This window comes from Manacus vitellinus, unplaced genomic scaffold, assembly GCF_001715985.3.
Source record: "Manacus vitellinus isolate BGI_N305 unplaced genomic scaffold, ASM171598v3 scaffold_72_pilon, whole genome shotgun sequence".
Lineage (NCBI taxonomy): Eukaryota > Metazoa > Chordata > Aves > Passeriformes > Pipridae > Manacus > Manacus vitellinus.
This window is the reverse complement of record NW_021940764.1, coordinates 638,240-651,199: the sequence shown is the minus strand read 5'-3', so window position 1 is coordinate 651,199 and position 12,960 is coordinate 638,240. Positions and strand designations below refer to the sequence as shown.

Genomic DNA, 12,960 nt, shown 5'->3' with positions numbered 1-12,960 from the left:
GGGCGGGGGCCGCGGGCAGTGCCGCGTTCGCCATTGGCCGCCTTGGTTGTGACGTCACACACGGGGCGGAGCCCGGCAGCAGGAGCTTCGGTCCGTCAGCGCAGCCGACGCGATCGCCGCCGGCACCGGAGCACCGGGAAGCACCGGAAGCACCGGGAGCCGCCGCCCGCCGCCCACGGGACCGCCGGTGAGCGCGGGGGGCGAGCGGGCAGACGCTGCTCGGTCTCGGGAGCCGGTGTCCCGGAGCCGGCTCGGGGACGGGGCCGCCCCGCGCGGGGGGGCGGGCCGGGGCGCAGCGGAGCGGGGCAGGGGCGGGGCGGGCACCGCAGGGTAACGAGGGGGGCCCATCCCGGCTGCCCCGTCGCCGGAAGCCCGACCCGTGGTGGGAGCCGGATGGTCCCCTGTGGCTCCTCGGAGAGAGAAAAAGCGGCGGGGCCGGAGATGCTGGCGCCCCCGCGTCCGCCGGAGCCGGGCGGGGCTGACGCGTCCCCGGGGCTTCGGTTGCGCTGCGGGACGGTCCCGTGTGCGGCGGGAGCAGCAGGGAGTCCCAGCGGTGAGGGTGAGCTGCCCTGGGCCTGCTCCAGAGCCCTCCCTTTGCACCTGCAGGGGCTGGGAATGGCCCTGCCTGTGCGTGACTCCTTTTCCAGCCTGAAAGTGATCTCTGTCATCGTCGCTCCCCAGTGGAGCCTCTTCTGCTGTTTCCTGTGGATCTGTTGGAGCTGCTGGAGCGGTGGTGGCAGAGGACAGGAGGGGTGTGGGCTGGGTGTCCCATGCCCCGGGGCGGATGGTGACAGCGTCACTCACAGCTCCTGCAGTGGGAGTTCCACTGGGATGGGCCCTGGAGAGCTGTGATGGGGACAGCCGTGTGGGATGGTTGGGGAACTCGGCACCGTGGCTGTGAGGTCTCCCAGAGCCGTCTCCCTCCCTGTGTCACAAATCTCTTCATCACTGTGTTCCACCTCTAAGACTGGCTTTGAAATCGCTCCAGAGGAGTAGAGCCAAGTTCTCACAGCCTTTCCAAACTGGCTCTTGTGCTGCGGGAGCAATTGGCTGCTGTGTCGAACAGTTTTCCATCAGGCTGTTGATTGTGTGGAAGCAGGGGCAGCGAGGGGCTCTGAAGTGTTATTGATGGCATCCGTTGTGACCCTGTGATGCTCCTGCTGTTGATGATGTGACCTTTGCAACACTGTCAGTGACTGAGCTTCATCCTGTTTGTGTCCCTGCAGGGGACACAGAGTCCATGGTCCTTCCAAGGCCTCTCCAGTGACTTCCCTGTATGCGTTGCCCCAGGGGTCATTCCTTGTTGTGGGGGCACAGGTGAAGGGCGTTCCCAGGTGTGTCCCAGAAATAAGAAAGCAGATGGAATGGGCAGTGGCAGCGTTGCTTCCAGGGCAGCCCTGTTGGGAGTGAAGCCGTTGGAACACGCAGAGCTGTCCCAGGCTGCTGGTGGCACCGCAGAGCTCTTGTGCTCTGCCCTTGCAGCAAGATAAAGAAAGGTGAACTTTAGCTCTTGAGCTACTTTTAGCAGCTCCACTCTGAGCTCTGGATAGCGTGTTTACCCCTGGGCTTGCATCATGCCATGCTTGGCCCTGGCCGTGTCGGCTGCTCCCTGGCTCTGTTCCAAAGGTGGAGGAGAGGCAAACCGCAGGGATGGGCAAGCCCAGTGGAATCGGAAAGGTTCAACCCTCAGATCTTTACCCCAGGCAAGGGAGGCTTCCCGGCGGTGAGGCCAGCCAGGGAGAGGCTCCTGCGTGAGCTTCCAGGGCTGACAGGGTCAGAGCTTCCCTGACACTGGTGACTGCTGCAGTGAGGAGCATCGCAGGGAAAGTCGGTCCTGCCTTCTGTGGATGCTGGGAGGAGCTGGAGCTTGGTGCTGTGAGCTGGCCCGTCCTGCAGCTGTTTGTGGCAGTGGGAAGTGTCTGGTTTCTGTCCAAGTGCCGCTGCCACACGGCAGCCTGGGAGCTTTGCTCTTGACCCCTTAGTGCTCTGCAGATTGCGGCTCCAGCACTGCCCTGAAATACCGGGATTGTGGCTTTCTTGTGGAACATCTGCTTGGATTAAGGGTCCGGATGTGGCATCTGGTTTGGTTGCTGCAACCTGACAGGGGAAAGTCTGTCTGCAAACTGTTTGGCACCAGGCATGGCAGGGGCCGCCCGGGTGGCTGCCTCCTGTGCCGTGGTGCTGCGGCACCATCCTCGGCTCAGGGCTGGCAGGAGCTGGGCTGGGGCAGCAGCTGCTGCCATTTCCTGGGGGGCTGGTGCAGCCCCCCCTGCGCGGGGGTGCCAGCGTGTGGTGCAATAGGAAATGAGGCAGCTGAGCTCCCTGGACAGGCAGGGCACTCCCCGCGGGGATGGTGGGTTTTCACTCTTGCCTGGCCTGTGCATTTGTTGGGTTTTCCCCTCAACAGCAGCTCCATTACAGGAGTGGCCTCTGGGACTGAGTGAAAGGGCTGGAGCCTTGGAGCTGCCAGGGTGGAGGGAGCACTCCCCGAGCTACAGCAGCTGAGAACCGACCCCAGAGAGCTGAACCCTCTGCAGAATGGGGGCTCTGCTGTGCTGCCCCACACACAACCTGGCCTATGGCTCACGGTCTGGATGGTCCCAAAAGCATCACTGAAGGAGCATTTGTTGTTTGCTGAATCTTGCATGGCTGGTGTCTCTCATCCTGTTCACTCATTGCTCCATTGAAAACAAGTTTGACTCACGTGGACTTCCCTGGGGATTGCACCAGAGGGTTGTGGTTCAAGGTTAATGTCCAGTGGAGGCTACTCCTGCCTTTGAGGCCGTTCAGTGCTATGAAGTCCTAAAAACCTCTTTAACTCGATGTCAGGTGCCAGTGTCTGTCCCCTCCCTGTGCCTCAGCCTACAGAGGATGTTCCCCCTTTCTCTCAAATGGGGAAAGAGTCCCTGTAGCAAACCACAGGAGAGCAGGGCATGCTGCAATGCTGCGTCACTTGCTGCAGCGACCTTTGGGAAAAGCAAACCCTTTTCTGCAGGGAAGTGACTCTGCCTTCACTTCCCGGGCACAGCTGGAGTCCCCTCATTAGTGTTGATTTTTATTGATACGAGTCATGAACTCGAAAATTGCTCCTTCCTTGTTTCTGTAGTTTCCTGGCAGTCTCCGCCTTCCGCACTTACTGTAAGCTCCACAGCTGTTTCCCTGCCTCCTGGCAGGGCTGGCCAGGAGTGCCTGCGAGACCAGATTACAGCTTCCTTCCTACCTGTTGCCAGTGACCTACCTGCCTGCACCAGCCCTCCTGGAGCCCTGTGCCCCAGACTCGTGCCCTGCCTGTCTCTGGTTCTGGCCCACTCAGTCCTCCCCAGAGGGATCACAGCTGGGTCCTGGCAGGAGGGAGCCGGGAGCCAGCTCTGAGCCACCTGTGTGCCCATCCCAGCAGGTCTCCAGAGCTGGCCAGGATGGCGCAGTGGAACCAGCTACAGCAGCTCGACACGCGGTACCTGGAGCAGCTCCACCAGCTCTACAGCGACAGCTTCCCCATGGAGCTCCGGCAGTTCCTGGCCCCGTGGATTGAGAGCCAGGACTGGTAAGGCCTTGTGAAACGCTGATGAGGGGATGTTTCTTGGGACACCTGCCTGCAGTGGCAGCAGGGGCCTGGGCAGGCTGGAAGAGTTCTGCCACTTTCCCTGGGCACCTGATGTGGCAGGACTGGCCTCCCTCCCTGTGATGCCAAGAGGAGTGGGACTGTGCATGGAGTGGGACTCTGCATCGTGTCAGACCCCGGACCAGAAACAATGGATGTGGCACTGAGTGCTCTGGTCTAGTTGACAAAGGTGGTGATTGGTCAAAGGTTGGACTCAATGATCCCGGAGGAGTTTTATGACCTAAATGATTCTGTGATTCTGTAAACTGCACAGGGGACGGCAGGCGTGAGCAGAGCCCCCCTGCCCTCTGCTGGGCACCCAGGGCTCTCCCTCCCTCATGCAGGGCATATGCAGCCAGCAAGGAGTCGCACGCCACGCTGGTGTTCCACAACCTGCTGGGGGAGATCGACCAGCAGTACAGCCGCTTCCTACAGGAGTCCAACGTCCTCTACCAGCACAACCTGCGCCGGATCAAGCAGTTCCTGCAGGTGAAGTGGGAAGTGCCAGTTGGGCAGCAGAAGGTGCAGGGGGGAGCTGGTGGGAGTCCAGTGATTTCCTTGGCACAGCTCACCACCCACAGCCCTAAAGGTTGTGGAGATCCCAGGGGTTGCCTCATGCCTGCTAACCGTGAGGGTTTGAACCTTTACAGAGCAGGTACTTGGAGAAGCCAATGGAAATCGCTCGCATCGTGGCTCGCTGCCTGTGGGAAGAGTCCCGACTCCTCCAGACTGCTGCCACTGCAGCCCAGGTCAGTGGCCAGGTATCCCAGGGCTGCCGCCCAGATTCCCGACAGCCAGGATGCAGCCTGGCTACTCTGGGTGGGTGCTGTGAGTTGGATGCCCCCATCTCTCCTCTCACCCTCGCGTGAGGAGTGCCCTGACCCCTGTGTCACCACAGAGCTGACACTGAAGTGAGCAACCAGCTGCCCTGGCACGTGTTAGGGATGGGGTGAAGACCCTGCAGAACCTCCTCAGGGTGGGAGGGAATATCCCCATGTCACAGCCCTGTCCTAATGCCCTCTTTGTCCCCTCTGCAGCAAGGGGGACAGGCAACACATCCAACAGCAGCTGTGGTGACAGAGAAGCAGCAGATGCTGGAGCAACACCTGCAGGATGTCAGGAAGAGGGTGCAGGTACATGTCTGCCTGGACACCTTCTGCTTTCCCCACCATGGTGCTTTAGTGCATTGAATGAATACACATCTTTTGCCTTGCAGGATCTGGAGCAGAAGATGAAAGTAGTGGAAAATCTCCAGGATGACTTTGATTTTAACTACAAGACTTTGAAGAGCCAAGGAGGTAATGGCAGCTCATTAGCATCTGCAAACCACAGTGTGTTCCTGCAAGGAAACTTGCTGGAGGGTGTGTTCCAGCCTCAGCTCTCAGCAGGAAGGTGCTCAGGCTCAGGGCATTTGCATGGCAATTGCAGAAACCTGGTTTTTTGTTTCTGCTGCTCATGCTCCCCCTGGGAGAGCTGAACCAGAGTTCTGCTGTGAGCACAGCAGTGGCATGGGGAGGAAATGGTGCCTGTGGGTGTGGGAGAGCCACCGAGGTGCTTGGAGGCTGTGTCAGATTCCTCCTTGACTGTCGGGGGGCTTTCAGGGTGCCTGCACTTTGCCATGGGAGTGTTGTGTCACTTGGGAGGGCAGGAAGAGTCCGTGTGTGTGAAACTTCTCACCTCTGCACAGACATGCAGGACCTGAACGGGAACAACCAGTCGGTGACCCGTCAGAAGATGCAGCAGCTGGAGCAGATGCTGACGGCACTGGACCAGATGCGCAGGGTATGTGGGGCATCCAGCCCTCCAGATCCCCTCAGGTGCAGATTCTCCTTCTTCGGGGTTGGAGTTCGGTGTTCCTGCATGGCCAGAACCAGAGCAGTGCTGGAAACACAGCCCTGGGTGACTTCTTTGTCTGTGAATGTGAAACTGGCAGTCACAGGGTGCCGAAGGTTCTGCTTTCTCTCTTGGCAGGGCATAGTGAGCGAGCTGGCCGGGCTGCTGTCGGCCATGGAGTACGTGCAGAAGATGCTGGCAGATGAGGAACTGGCAGACTGGAAGAGGCGGCAGCAGATTGCCTGCATTGGTGGCCCACCCAATATCTGCCTGGACCGCCTCGAGAACTGGTGAGAGCTGGCTGGGGCTGTGTCTGCCTCAGAGCAGTGGCACTCACACACCTGCCATGGAAACAAGCTCTTTGCCTCTGGAAATATCCTTGCAAAATGGCTTCCAGTGCCTGCACGTGTCAGTGTAACCCACTGGTCAGACTGAGCCTTGATCGTGGGCACCAGTGCTGGAATGGTGTCCTGGTGTCCCCAGCCACAGGCCTGGGGGATTCTGAAGCTGCTGAAAAGCTTCTGACCCTGGTGTCTCTGCAGAACTTGGGCATGTGCAGGTTTTTTTTGTGTGGCCTAGAAAAACACACTGGGCTAGGAGCCACAGACACTCACTTCTCAGCTGGTTTGGTCTCTGGCACGGAGAGCATCCCCTTGCTTGGGAAGAAAAGGGCTCTGCGGGCTGGGACTGTGCAGGCTTGGCAGCCAGAGTGAGCCTAGGTTCTCTCTTCTCCCCTAGGATAACCTCTCTTGCTGAATCGCAGCTACAGACCCGGCAGCAGATCAAGAAGTTGGAAGAACTGCAGCAGAAAGTATCCTACAAGGGTGACCCGATTGTCCAGCACAGGCCCATGCTGGAGGAACGGATTGTGGAGCTGTTCAGGAACCTGATGAAAAGGTGCCAAGGGCGGGTGGGGGCCATGGGCAGTCCCAGTCACGGCTGTGGGTGGAGGGTGGGCAGTGAGTGAGGTCTGACTGCTGTCCCTGTGCTGTTCCCCCAGTGCTTTCGTCGTGGAGAGGCAGCCCTGCATGCCCATGCACCCCGACCGGCCCCTCGTCATCAAGACGGGTGTGCAGTTCACCACCAAAGTCAGGTGGGTCACTGCCCCTGCAGGTGAGGGAGGGGAGCTGTGCAGGGAGAGTGGAGCAGGATCACTCTCTGAAGGAGATGCTGGTGCAGGTGCAGCCCCCAGCTTACCTGGGGAGCGCAGGTGCTGGGAGGGGACGGATCGCAGAGGGATGGATCCCAGCAGGCTGGAGTGCTGCCCATGTGACTCAGTGTAGGGCTGGCTGGGGCTCTATCGTGTTCCTGGAGCCAGCTGGGTTCTGGTAAATCCCGCTGGGGAGGTGGGCGGTGGAAATGTCAGTGCATCCCTGGCCAGCTGCTGCTTAGGTGGGCTGTGTTCCCTGCCAGCCTTCATGGAGAGAGGCTGTTCTGACACTGGGCTCTGCTTAGAGCTTCCTCACCCTCTCCCAGCTGTGCCCCCGTCGCCCCCTTGTCATATGGCAGCCCCTGGTGCAGAACAGTGTGGAAGGTGTTTGTTCAGAGCCTGGTGTAGGCAGTCAGCAGCCCAAACAAGATCCTGAGGGTGCTCAGTGGAATATCAGCACCTCCCCTTTTCTGGGGACAGGTCTCAGGGCTGATGAGCCCAGGGACACTGGAAGAACTGGTCCATGCTGCTGGCTGCCAGCTATGCCTGGTGCACAGGGGGTGTTTGCATGAACAGGATGTTCACACTCCTGTCTGCTGACTCTTGCAGGTTGTTGGTCAAGTTTCCAGAGCTGAACTATCAGCTGAAAATCAAAGTCTGCATTGACAAGTGAGTCCTGTGCTCCCCTCCCAATGGCACTGGGTGGAATTACTGGGTTGGGACTTGTTTCTGCTGCTCTTGGGTCGGGCTCCATCTCCACACCAAGGGCCAGTGTGACCCCCAGTCAAAGGGGAGGGTGCAGAGTGACAGTGGGTCCTGGGGGTTTGTCCCTGTGTTGGGGGATGGCCTGGGGGGCTTGTGGGACTCATGCTGGGATGCAGCCAGTGCTGCACACCTGCTTGTCTGCTTGGAGTGGGAAGGCCACAGCCATGACCTGGTGTGTCTCTCCCCTTTCCTAGGGACTCTGGGGATGTTGCAGCACTTCGGGGGTAAGTGCAATGTTTGTTTTGGTCATTTTTTCTCATTTCTGCTCTTATTCCTGGCAAACATCCTACTGCACATTCACTCTGAGAGGGCCCTGTCAGCCGCAGCCTGTCTTTCCTCTTCCCAGGTCCCGGAAGTTTAACATCCTGGGGACCAACACCAAAGTCATGAACATGGAGGAGTCGAACAATGGCAGCCTCTCTGCAGAGTTCAAGCACCTGGTGGGTACTGTGGGCTCCTGGGCTGCCCCTGTTGGGCCGTGTGCTGTCGGTGCAGCTGCAGCCTGTGCCTCTCTCCACAGACCCTGCGGGAGCAGCGCTGCGGGAACGGAGGCAGAGCCAACTGCGACGTGAGTGTGGGGGGCCTCTGATAGGGGTAGCTGAGCCCTGCCCTGAGGTTGGGGGTCTGCAGGCACCAACTGGCACGTTGGCAGCTGCCAGGCCAGCCCCAAGCAGCAGCACTGGGCCTGTTGGCCGTGCATCAGGCCAGGGGTGGGTGTCTCCTGGGTGCTCCATGGTGTCCCCTTCTGCCCCAGGCCTCACTGATAGTCACCGAGGAGCTGCACCTCATCACCTTCGAGACAGAGGTGTATCACCAGGGGTTGAAGATTGACCTGGAGGTGAGACATGGATCACTGCCTGTTGCTGCTGTGGGCCTGGGTGCAGAAGAGCTCTGGGACATGTCCCAGCCTGTGCTCACATCCTCTCTTTGCAGACCCACTCGCTGCCTGTGGTGGTGATCTCCAACATTTGCCAGATGCCCAATGCCTGGGCGTCTATCCTGTGGTACAACATGCTGACCAACAACCCCAAGGTAGGGCTGGTGTGGGGAGGCAGCAGGCAGGTGTTGGCATGGGTGTGTCCGGGGGGCAGAGGGAAGCTGTGAGTGGGGAACGGGGCTGGGGCAGGACCTGGCCCTGCTTCTGTCTCGTGTCCCACTTAGGGCCATGTGTTCCCTGGTGCAGAATGTGAACTTCTTCACCAAACCGCCCATTGGGACCTGGGACCAGGTGGCAGAGGTGCTGAGCTGGCAGTTCTCCTCCACCACAAAGCGTGGCCTTAGCATTGAGCAGCTGACCACACTGGCAGAAAAACTGCTGGGTAAGTGCTGGGTGACTTGGCTTGGTGTCCTGCCCATCCCTGCTCTCCCTCGGGGTGAGTCCCCACCTGTACATGCCATCCAGGAGCGAGGTCCCATGTTTAGCAGAGAAGCTGTAATTTTCAGTTGCTTGGTTTTCTCCCCAACAACACAAACCTCAAGCTGCTCCCTGGAAAGGGTGTCTTTGGAAGAACAGCTCTATTTAAATGTTCATGTTCCTGTTCTCTGCCAGGACCAGGTGTGAATTACTCTGGCTGTCAGATCACCTGGGCCAAGTTCTGCAAGGTAGAACTCCCTCTGTTCCCTGAGCACCTTCCCTTGGCTGTTCCTTTCCTCGGAGCTGTGCTCACAGCCTCTCTACCTTTTCCTCAGGAGAACATGGCTGGTAAAGGCTTCTCTTTCTGGGTCTGGCTGGATAACATCATTGACTTGGTGAAGAAGTACATCCTGGCACTGTGGAACGAAGGGTGAGCGCCAGCCCAGAGTCCTTGGCTGGGCTGGGTGTTGGGAGGGTCCCACAGGTCCCATTCTGATGGTGTGGGGTGCCTTGTCCAGGTGCAGGTGGGCTCTCTTGGGGTGCTTTTTGCTTGTTCAGAGTGAAACCCCACTAGGAATCCTTAAAATGCCAATAGCCTGGGTCCTGCTGCTGAGCAGAGCTGCCAGGGCTCAGATCCTGGAGGAGCTGCGCCTGTGCCCTGACACACCTTCGCTCTTCTCGCTTCCTGCTGCCCAGGTACATCATGGGGTTCATCAGCAAGGAGCGGGAGCGAGCCATCCTGAGCACCAAGCCCCCGGGGACCTTCCTGCTGCGCTTCAGCGAGAGCAGCAAGGAAGGGGGCATCACCTTCACGTGGGTGGAGAAGGACATCAGCGGTATGAGCTCTCCCCTCGGTGCTCTGGGTACCTGGCTGAGCATTCCAGGCTCTAAAGGAGGCTTGGGACCCCGTGATAAGACACTTGTCCTTTGTTCTTGTCGCAACAAGCTCTCTGCCTGGGTTAACCCAGGCGGCCCTTTCCTGGTCTCTGCCTCTTGGGTGTCCCTGCCCACGTGCTGCCACTGGGTACGGTTGTCTGTGGCACTGAACCCAGCTGGCAGGCCCCAGTCCCCCACCCAGTCCGGGCTGCCTGGTAAGGCTGCTCACAGCCTCAGGCCCATTTTGTCCTTGCTGCTCTGGGGGTGTCTGAGGGAGGCTCTGCCTTTGCCCTCTGCCAAAATTCTCCTTCCGTGCGCAGGGAAGACACAGATCCAGTCGGTGGAACCTTACACCAAGCAGCAGCTCAACAACATGTCGTTTGCGGAGATCATCATGGGCTACAAAATCATGGATGCCACCAACATCCTGGTGTCCCCACTGGTGTACCTGTACCCAGACATCCCCAAGGAGGAGGCGTTTGGGAAGTACTGCCGCTCTGAGAGCCAGGAGCACTCGGAAGCGACGGACTCAGGTAGTCGTTGACTTTCCGTGGCTCCTGTGTCACAGGGACAGCACTGGAAGGGCTGTCACCAACCAGGACCCTGTGCCATCCCTGGAGGGCACAACCACAGTGTGGAACCAGCTGTGGGGTCCCATGGAGTGGGGGCAGAGGGTGGGGAGTGCCTGTGCTCCAGGAGGAGGAGAGTGGGGTTCATCCTTGAGTGGTGGCTGACGAGGCTGCTCCCTCCTTGCAGGCGCTGCTCCGTATCTGAAGACCAAATTCATCTGTGTCACCCCGTGAGTGTTCCTGTGGGGTGTCTGTCAGTGCTTCGGGGGTGTTTGTGTGCTCAATCTCCCTTGAGGAGGGGTTGCCTTCCTTCCCTCCTCTGCCTGGGCTTTGCCCATGTGCTGTGGGCCTCCCAGCCTGGGGTGATGGCAGGGGCTGAGCCAGGCTCCGGCTGCTGCCCAAACCACAGCCTGGTTCTTCCCCTCTGGGGCCCCTTTCCTCTGGAGAGCTCTTTCCTCTGGAGGCCTCTGGCATGGCCCAGCGGCCCCTCAGTGGGGAGAGGGGGTGTCGGCGAGCTCTGGCCAGGCCCTGACTCTGGAGGTTTCTGTGCTTTTCCTCCCTTCGACAGCACCTCCTTCAGCAACACCATCGACCTGCCCATGTCCCCGCGCACCCTGGACTCACTCATGCAGTTCGGCAACAGCAGCGAGGGCGCGGAGGGCAACTCAGGAGGGCAGTTTGGTGAGTCTGGGGGGGCTCCAGGGGGGCCTGGCTGTGGCCACGCGCGGGCCCCGTAACCCCAGCTGTGTCTGCCCGCAGAGTCGCTGACCTTCGACATGGAGCTGACCCCGGAGTGTGCGTCCTCGCCCATGTGAGGGGCTGTGCTGGCGCGCGGGGCCTCCCCGGGCTCGGCCTTCCCACCTCCAGAGAGGTCTCCTGGATTTGTCCCACTCGGCCATGGCTGCTCTGAGCCTGTCCTTGAGAGCAGCTGGGGGCCGGGTCTGTGCCCCCAGTTCCTTGCCTGCCCCAACAGAGCAGCCCCTCTTTGGGGTGGTGCCAGTTGTTTCTGGGGCAGGGGGATGAACCTTTTTCTATTTCCTTCCATAACAGTTTTTTATTATTTTTGCTCATTCAAGTGCCTATTTCCCTCCAGTTGCAGCTGCAGTTCCTACAAATGCTTCCGCAGCCCAGGGCTGGAAGCTGCCACCCTGACTGCCAGAACCCCAGACCCTCAAGACTTTGTGAGCCCGGATTTGCAGAGGGGATCAGCTGTGCAGTGGGGCCTGCCCTCCTGCTGCCCAGCACCTCCCAGAGCTTGCAAGGTGCAGGGTGGTCTCCCCTGTGCCTCCCCCTGCCCTGGTTTTGGCCAGCAGGACCAGCACAGGGCTCAGAGCTGAAGGCAGATGGACCTGGGCACTCCTGCCCTGCTAGGACACTGCTCCTGCTGGACTCGGCCTGGGCTTTGCTGGGAGCAGGGAGGTTCAGGAGCTGCTTGTGCTTGTCACCACATTTCTGCTGTGGGCACAGGGCACTGGCCAGCGCCAGCAGCCCTGAGCTCCTGCTGGAATGGCTGGTGTCCCTGTGGGGCAGAGGCTGCCTGGAGCCATGGTAGTGCTGCCTCCCAGCAGTGGTGCCTGCATGTGAACAGCATTTGCATCTGGGGCCTGTTTTGGGACCTGGGTGTAACCACAGAGGCTGCCCTGGCCATGGTTGCCCTGTGGCCAGGTTGGGGCTGGGAGTGTGACCACACTGCCCATACTGTGAGTTAGACCTGTTGGACTCTGGGGAACTGCTGGAGCCAGGGTGGTCAGCAGTGGGATACCTGGCTTGTCCCTTTCCCTCTGGCTTGTGAGGGGCCAGGCATGGGTTCTGCAGCTTCTTGGAGGCTTCATGTGGCATTTCTGTTGGAATTTGGCCCTCACATAAGGTGGGGGGGGCAAGAGTTGAAGGGAGCAGATGGATGCGGGGAGAGGAACTTGCCACAGGGCAGCGCACAGTGGAGACATGGATGTTATGAAAAGCAGGTGTCCTGGGTTTTGAGAGGTCAGTGCTTGTGGTCCTGCATTTACCACAATGAGGGGAGCCCTCCTGCCCTTTCCATGCAGTGGGTACACGGACATGGATGAGCAGTGGAGGGGAAGGGGAGGCAGTGGGAGAGCTGCCTCCCCCAATTGCATTGCAGCCAGCAGACAGGAAGCCAGAGGGGAGAACTCCTGGGGCTATGGGGTCCAGGCCAGCTCCCCCAAACTGTATAGGAGCAGGATGGAGGGTCCATGGCTGGCCCTAGGCATGCTCAGAGGGCAGGAGGGCCCTTTGCCCTTGTGCTCACCGTAGCTGCCTCCAGCTGCAGTCCTTGGAGCCCAGGGCAGCATCTGATACTGTAAAAAAATTTTTATTTTTTTGTATATTTTATTGCTGTATCTACAGGCTTTAACTTTCCCCGAAATAAAGGCCCTGAAGCGACGTGCTCTGGGGTGTGAGCTCAGCTCTGCCTGCAGCACCCACCTGACCCCGCTCCGGGAACTGGAGCCTCAGTCAGCGAAACGCGGGGCTGGTGCCGCAGCTGCGGTTTGCCCCCGGCGTGAACCAGCTGCACTGCTGCCAGCACCTGCCCAGCACGCGTGGGCAGCTGCCCCTCATCGGGGCCCACGGGGGGCTATGGCCACGCCTCAGCCCCTGTGGCTGCTTTCTCTGCCCCAGAGCTGTGCCCGGGTCTCCTCCGCTTGTGCAGAGGAAACGCCGGTGCCAGCGTGGGAGGACGGGCTGCGCTGGGGGCCTCTCTGGCTGCTCCCAGCCCAGACTGCCTGGGGCTGTAGTGGGACCTCTGCCAGTGCCTCTGCCTGGTGGGCTCTGGGTGGAAGTGCCTGGGCTG

At 59.9% G+C, this 12,960-nt stretch overlaps 1 protein-coding gene across 2 annotated transcripts; it reads left to right on the top strand.

Moving 5' to 3' along the window:
• The first annotated feature begins 3,399 nt into the window (after positions 1-3,399).
• Positions 3,400-12,556, top strand: STAT3 (signal transducer and activator of transcription 3). Of its 2 annotated transcripts, none has more exons than XM_008923920.3 (23): positions 3,400-3,544; positions 3,946-4,090; positions 4,252-4,350; positions 4,639-4,734; positions 4,818-4,899; positions 5,289-5,383; positions 5,573-5,724; positions 6,173-6,331; positions 6,435-6,527; positions 7,194-7,253; positions 7,544-7,573; positions 7,696-7,789; positions 7,870-7,917; positions 8,104-8,187; positions 8,283-8,381; positions 8,533-8,668; positions 8,899-8,951; positions 9,039-9,133; positions 9,400-9,539; positions 9,900-10,112; positions 10,336-10,378; positions 10,717-10,829; positions 10,908-12,556. In XM_008923920.3, the coding sequence occupies exons 1-23, from the start codon at positions 3,417-3,419 to the stop codon at positions 10,961-10,963; spliced, it is 2,313 nt and encodes a 770-aa protein (XP_008922168.1). In that variant the 5' UTR covers positions 3,400-3,416; the 3' UTR covers positions 10,964-12,556. The 2 variants fall into 2 exon arrangements, with proteins under 2 accessions (XP_008922168.1, XP_008922167.1); XM_008923919.3 differs by having other exon boundaries at positions 9,900-10,115.
• Positions 12,557-12,960: the final 404 nt, after the last annotated feature.

What these genes read in the sequence shown, in the direction of transcription:
- STAT3 (XM_008923919.3), top strand. Translation starts at nt 3,417, where the DNA reads ATGGCGCAGTGGAACCAGCTACAGCAGCTCGACACGCGGTACCTGGAG. An exon ending in TGCTGACCAACAACCCCAAG is followed by an intron (nt 8,382 to 8,532) that starts GTAGGGCTGGTG and finishes TCCCTGGTGCAG; the next exon opens with AATGTGAACTTCTTCACCAA. An exon ending in GGAAGCGACGGACTCAGGTA is followed by an intron (nt 10,116 to 10,335) that starts GTCGTTGACTTT and finishes CCCTCCTTGCAG; the next exon opens with GCGCTGCTCCGTATCTGAAG.